General features: G+C 45.9%; 2 protein-coding genes across 3 annotated transcripts in view; one reads left to right on the top strand and one right to left on the bottom strand.

Annotated features, from left to right (window-relative positions):
• Window positions 1–2624, bottom strand: part of dennd4c (DENN/MADD domain containing 4C) — a 63251-nt gene extending 60627 nt beyond the window's left edge. For both annotated transcript variants that reach the window (XM_080792792.1, XM_080792791.1), the window contains exon 1: window positions 2349–2624. The gene's annotated coding sequence lies outside the window, so the exon portion shown is untranslated. The remainder of the gene's footprint in view (window positions 1–2348) is intronic.
• A 1255-nt stretch (window positions 2625–3879) lies between these two features.
• On the top strand, window positions 3880–5424 carry LOC308335076 (general transcription factor IIF subunit 1-like; the record flags this gene model as incomplete). Its single annotated transcript, XM_080792039.1, has 1 exon — window positions 3880–5424. One exon carries the CDS (start codon window positions 3880–3882, stop codon window positions 5422–5424), a length of 1545 nt encoding a protein of 514 aa, XP_080648165.1.
• Window positions 5425–7369: the final 1945 nt, after the last annotated feature.

The following is a 7369-nucleotide window of genomic DNA, read 5'->3' on the forward strand; positions in this document are numbered from 1 at the left end:
TACTATGTGACTTTCTCCTAGGCAACCTGTGCCGAGTCTTTCAAAACGCCTGTCGTTGCTCCTCCTCCCCTTGGCCAATCCACTTCCTTATTTCCAGGGTCACCTGATGAGAAACCTCCGGAGACTGCTGCTGGTGGTGGTGGTGGTGACAAAGTGCGAGTTCAATGTACACAAAGGCACAGTGCTGCTGCTGCTGTGACCCACTTTACGCCATGTCGAGTACACACGCCAAGTGGAGGGTTAATCCACTCCACTCCCTTTTTCTAACCACGTGAAGGTCAAGACATTTTACTACAGGGCATTTGACGCGCTAAGAAGGCAGGTAAAAGACCTGGCTTTTTGCAGTACACTTCTGGCTGTTCATGACGAGTGTCTGATACTCTTATTATTTTCTTAGCAATCATTCAATAGTCGAGAAATGTTTCTTTTGTAGTACATTAAAAAAATGAAGGATTCGATTAACCACTTAATTTTGTACTTTGTCACACAACGCATCTTTTTTATTTATTTCTTTGAAACTTTGCCTAATGACATGCCCATAATTGGGCTGAATTGTGAATTGATTATTTTATTACATTGACTATTAGAGTATTTTTGTTTTATAATCGATTAACTGTTGCACCGTCACTCGTGACTCTCCCCTTTATACTCAGTATACTTCAGTTGCTGCCCCTATCTGTAAGGAAGCTCTTGGCCTTGCTGGGCCTTGTGCCAATCAATGCAAAAAAAGGAAAAACATACATGCTGGCACAGGCACCACCACAGCGATGCCATGCATCACAACGCTGCGATGGAAGGAAAGCTGGTATAATGGTGTGAATGAATGGCCCCTGCCCTGCATGCGCTGTCCTTAAAACTACCTGGTGGCTGGCAACCAGTCAAATGCTGAGGTGTAGATATGTGAGCACACTGAACAGCATCTAGTTGGCACTGCAGACAGTGCGTGCAATGCTATATTACACAGCAGCGGTGGATGAAGTGCTCAAATATGTTTTACTTAAGTAAAAGTATCAATACTATAATATATAGAAATACTCTGTTGCCAGTATAAAAGTCTGGAATTCAAAATATATCCTACTTAAAGTGCCAAAAGTAAAAGTACTGGCATAGTATTATGCAGAATGTCTCATTTCAAGTTTTAGAATGTGTACAAATATTTTGAAAATAGCAAGGTTCACAATGCATGGCAGCAAATTGTGAGCTTGTAGATTGACTATTTGCAAATGGCCGAAATATGTATAGGGCTGAAGTGGTTACTGTATGTTTTGTAATAATAATAATCTACAAATCTACAAAGTAACTAGTAAGTAAAGTTTTCAAATAAATGTGGCATAAAAGAACAATATTTAACTAGAAGTAGAAGTAAAACTACTGGAAATACTCAAGTAAAGTACAAATAACTCAAAACTGTACTTAAGTACAGTACTTAAGTAAATGTACTTAAGTTACTTTCCACCACTAGCTGCATCATTCCTGTCCTTCCTTTGTGGGTCATATATAATAAATGCAGACAAGGCACTAGTCAGCAGTAGTCAGTCAGTGAATGAAATAAAAGCCAAGCTACAATCTTTAGCAGTGCAGAGACACGGAAGTCAATCATGCAGCCTGCCAAGCCTCCCAGTGTTGCTTGACTTCAAGCGACATGGCAGAAAACGAGAAAATACATTATTATTCGCTTATATACGTGTACAAAGTAAGCCTGGCTAATAACTAAGCAGGCCTGCATTTTCATTCTATCCATCATTTAGTAAACAACAACCCAATTAAGTACCGTAGTATTTGTCTGCATTAGGCTGCAAAAACTGTTTCCCTCTCCGAGTAATATTCTAAAGGCAGAGAGAGCAGTATTTGGGGGAAAGGCCAAACATTGCAAGATGCCAACATAATTCAATGGACGAAAAGACACCTGTAAATGTTTGTGAAGCACACAGGAGAGAGCCGAACCCTTCTTATCAGCACAGCCTAGTGTCTATGGGCGGGGGAAGTATTATATTCCCCAACTGTTGCATGCAGCAAATAAAATAACTAGGTCACGTTTCTCTCACCAGAAGACCGCGTTTATTGTGACCTTAGTTACTTATATAGCATAGTAGATTTCCTCCTCGCCATAGTCAACGTATCATTGTAATAGCTCTTATAGTAACACAACAGTAAACATAATCAGCAAGTTGCCAATAACGCAAAGCAAATGGAAATTTGACTATAATCGGCAGAGTCGAAGATCAAGTGAAACACTTCGATCAAAAGTCAAACAACTTGAGAAAAATAAAGGTATTGGCTGCTAAACAGTGTCAACAACAAACTCAATTTTGCTCTCGTCAACAAATTACGAACTAGCGAGCACTTACCAGCTGTTTACACCGCGGCGAGAGCCAATGTTGACATGTATGCAACTGAACTTGCTGTTTTTGTCCCCTTGATGATGATATATCCCGTTGCTCTCTATCCAAGAGAATCACAAATATCAATACAAGCTGGGCAAAACCTTGCAGACATGTGGTCTTCCTCCTCTGATGTTCCCTGGAAACTTTGTTACCCACTTGTTTCTTTTTACACTCTCATCTGAAGTTTCCAGTAGAGACCGACGACGCCATGTTTGTGTGTTTGGAGCCCCGATGCTTTTAGTTCAGTCTTTCTTTCTTGCGTTTTTTTCCAGCCACGGCAGCTTGACTGAGGCAGAATGGGTCCGCCCAGAGCACATACACACAGACGCTGTTCTTTATTCTCTGACGCCCCCTGGTGGAGGCTGTTGCAGAAATCACACACAGGCCTTTAGTCCAGTAAATAAAGCTAGATTTTTCTCTCAGGTTGGACAAAATTGGATTATCTTGTTTCTCAACTGATTCTGACAGGACATTAGGTCTACTAGCCAGGATAAAAAATCTACCCGTGCCTTACTAGACCAATTTGTGCAAACAATAATAATAATAATCACATCAACACGTGAAGTTCCGTGAACTGAGCGGTGCTGTGCCTGTGTGTGTGTGTGTGTGTGTGTGTGTGTGTGTGTGTGTGTGTTAGGCTGCGCAACAGTGACACTTGTGACCTCGGACGGACCCAGTCAGCCAGGCAGGGACACACACTGCTAGGCAATGGACTGGCTACACCACTCCAAAATCACACCCGTGTGAAGTGAGGGGCGCTCTTATCATCATACATCATAATAATAGCAGGCTACAGCATCTCATTCCGGCCAATGAAAATGTGCGTCCTCACCTTCATCTTCAGTGTTTGTGTTTACGCCTTTCTGTGTGGAGTTTGCATGTATGTTCTCCCCGTGTCCCCTAGGGTACCCTCACAAAAACATGCAGTAATCCTGGTCTCTAAACTACCTCCCCTAGCCAGCCGGGGGGGCTCCTGATGGAGGGGAAAGGAACTGGTCGGAATAACGTGTTCCTTCCACGCGCTACGTCCGGCCGGATAAACTCTCCCCTTTCAGGTGAAAAGAAGTGCTCAGCTTGGAGGTCAGTCTGCTGCATGAGGTCAAGCTTACCATAATCTCCCTAAAACCATGGCAACCTACCGCATGACGCTGTCTTCCCTGATTGGCCCAACATTGCGTGATGTTTGTGCCGTATACTAATATAAGTGGTCGCACAGTGGAATAGATTCAAACGGTTCATCCGGATGCGTGTTGTAGCTGGTGTGTGGAAACAGCTCAACTTTAAGTTACCTGTCACGTCACAAATTGTCAGGTGTATAAAAGAAGTGGGTGAAATTATTCTCTGTAAAACCCCAACAATCTGCAGTTACATTTTCTTATACTGTAAATAGAGGAAAAAAACTAAAGAATAATAGGATAACAACTATCAAAAAGGAAGTTTTGTCTTTCAATCACGCCTACAGCTGTTTAGCGTGAGCACAGATAAACATCCAGCCATGATGTCAATGGGGAGTGGGTGTAGCAGTTCCTCAGCTATTGAATACACTGTGCGGGTCCCCAAGATCACCACAAAGAAGTATAATATCATGGCGTTCAACATGGGCGACCACGTCAACTGTTCCACCTGGACACGGGCTCGCATGGAGCGAGACATGAGTGCTCGACGGATGTACGGCGAAGAGGATGGTAGTGAAGGTGCAGCAGCAAGCGAGTTCGGAAAGAAGCAGCAGTGGCAGGAGTCACGTCGGAAGAAGTATGGCGTGGTGGCGCGCGAGTTCAAGGCGGAGGACCAGCCCTGGATCCTCAGGGTCAACGGGAAGGCCGGCAAGAAGTTCAAAGGTCAAAAGAAGAGTGGCGTGACAGAGAACACCTGCTACTATATATTCACACAGCAGTGTCCCGACGGGGCTTTCGAGGCCTTCCCCCTCCACGCCTGGTACAACTTCGCACCGCTGGCCAAACACCGCACGCTCACAGCGGAGGAGGCCGAGGAGGAGTGGGGAAGGAGGAACAAGGTGATGGACCACTTCAACATCATGCTGCAGCGGCGCCTGCGGGAGAAGGGCTGTGGTGACGATGAGGAAGAAGATGACGAAAAGGCCAACAACAAGAAGAAGGCCGGCGGCGGAGATTTTCTGGACTACCACGGGAACGGGAACGGAAGCCTGGAACCAACCTACAGTGACAGCGACGGTGGCATGGAAGAAGAGGGCAAGTCCAAGGTGAAGAAAGCGAAGATGGGCAAAGGGAAGGCCAGTAAGAAGAGTAAGGGGAGCGACAACGAGGACAAGGAAGACAGCGACGACGGAGACTACGAGGGCCTGGAGGTCGACTACATGTCGGACCGGAGCAGTTCAGACGAGGAGCCAGAGAAGGGGAAACCCGATAAAGGAGAGGACGTCCCCAGAGGAATCGACGAGACTTCAGAGAGCGAAGAAGAGCGTGAGGAGGAGCGGAATGAAGAGGAAGGGAAAGAGGAGGAGGAGGAAGAGGAGGGAAAGAGGACTCCAGTCCATGGAGAGAAGAAAGACAATAACGGAGTGTCGGACAGCTCTGATGACAGTGACATCGAAGGATGGGCAGCTTCTGCTCTCTTCCTGGTGAAGAAGCTCCCGCCTCCCAAGCGCAGAGGCAGCGCTCTGACTGCCAGTCGCCCTGGGACATCATCCATGGACTCTGCCGTCACACCCGGAAAATTGGAGCAAGGCCAGCTTCAGGGTGTTGTCACTGACACACCGCTCGCCAAAAAGCAAAGGATGGAACCCAACTGTCAAAGTCCTGCTGCCTTCGGTAAGGGCATGGTCCCCCAGCCTGGCAAATCAACCCCTAGCTCCGGTGATACGCAGCTGACGGAGGATGCCGTGCGCCGATACCTGATCCGCAAGCCTATGACCACCAAAGACCTGCTGAAGAAGTTCCAAACTAAGCGCACAGGCCTAAGCAACGAGCAGACGGTCAACGTTCTATTACAGATCCTTAAGCGCCTCAACCCTGAGCGCAAGAATGTCAATGACAAAATGCTCTTATACCTCAAAGAATGATATGGGGGGAAGTATGAAAGGGGGTGTAGACCGGTAAGGAGGAAAGGAATAATGAGTGTGAGCTGAAAGAACGTGTCTTCTGCTGGATAACAGTGCTCTGGATCTAGAAGGGATGACTGACTTGACGAAGGATGTAGTGCAACAACAATAATACATAACTAGAAAGTACTGCTCTTGAAGAAACAGTGCAGGATTGGGTAGCTCGCCAACTGCATTCTGGCATCGTGCGGATGAGATGTAACACCCCTCCCTCTGTCTTCATATTGGTTGACCCACATGACGCACAAAGGGGGCCGCTGGGCGGAATAATGGGAATAAAAGTGACAATATTTATAGCTGTTGTGCAGCAATGGACAGAAAGAAAGTGGAAAAGTGTAGTACTTGACACTGCAATAGTTTGCTACATGGCCCTCACCGCTGTATATAATGCCCCTTTTGTGCCACATATGGAGTTGTAGTGACATGAGTGCATGACGTTCATGACCTCCCATTTTATTTCCTATAGGCTATGCATCACATGTCACTGCTGAAAAAGTAGAGCCCATCTAGAGGCGGTTCCAGACAACCAAACAAGCAGCAAGGGCCAACATCTGGCAGGATGAATGGCAAAGCGACACGTGCGCTTTTGAATGGCTGGACAGAGGAATAACACCAACAGAAAGCCTCGCTAGTGGCCACGACCTTGGCTGGACAACCTGGAAGTCACTCAATAGACTGCGTGTGGAACAGGGGAGGTGCAAAGCACTGATGGATATCTGGAACTACACAACAGAAGACACCTGCAGCTGTGGATCAGTACAGACAATGTCCCACCTACTGGAATGTGCCGACGCCCCCCCCGGTGCAGTCCAGAAGACCTGTCAGAAGAAACCACCCCATCAGCTGTGGCCTGTGCCTGATATTGGCAGAACGACATCTGAGATTGCTACAGACTCGAAGAAGAAAACGATGATTGTATGAATTATGTGATCCACTCTATCCACTCCCGGGATTTTCATAGGCTGGTTAACCACTCGCCCTTGAAATCGCACTTCTTCGCATTTGCACAGAAGAGTTTGGACCCTGCTAATGCATGGTTGGCTGTGGGAGTACAGCATTGACAGAATCCCTGTTCTGCCCTAATTTGGAAGACATGAGTGTGACGTCTGGGGATGACGTCACGCCTCTCTATATGAACATCATTTTAATAAGATAAGGGATTATTGCTTTTATGGCTTGCCCCTGTGTTATCGCTGCTTGCAGCAGCTATGTTTTTATTGTTTTTCGTGGAAACTCTTTAGAAGGGATTATTGAAGGGAAGGGATTATTGCTTTTATAGCGCCCCCTATACTCAGCTATAGTGTAGATTATTTTCAACACAAATTAAATTCCCATTGACAATGAATGGAGAATTTATAAGTGTCTGAGCAAATCCAAATGTTACATTACGTCATGATACGATGATAAGAGCGCCCCTCACTTCACATCGGTGTGATTTCTGAGGGGCGCTAGCCTCTCCTATATACAGCTTTTGTCCCCACAAAATGTCTGCAACACATTACACAAACACAAACATTAAATGCTGTTGACAATGAAGGGAAGATGTAAAATGTCCACCAAATATGATGTACATTTCTGGCAACAGGCATTCTGATTGGCCAGTATGAGATGATTCATGATGATGTATGATGATAAGAGCGCCTCTCACTTCACACAGGTGTCATTTTTATGGTTTTTCGTGGAAAGGGGCTTTGTCTTGTGTTTTTGAGGGGCTAGCCAGTCCCTCCAACGCCTGGCTTTAATGTGTCATGTGTGTGACGAAATTTCTTCCATACATCAAAGTGGGTGACTTCATATACATGATCATCATGATAAAAGGCGCTCCTCCTGGATCAGTTGAGTCCCAGTTTCAATGTATTGATTTATAAACAGTATGCAGAATGGCCCACCTTTTATACTGGTTGGT

This window comes from Protomyctophum bolini (assembly GCF_963924005.1).
Source record: "Protomyctophum bolini genome assembly, chromosome: 20".
Taxonomy (NCBI): Eukaryota; Metazoa; Chordata; class Actinopteri; order Myctophiformes; family Myctophidae; genus Protomyctophum; species Protomyctophum bolini.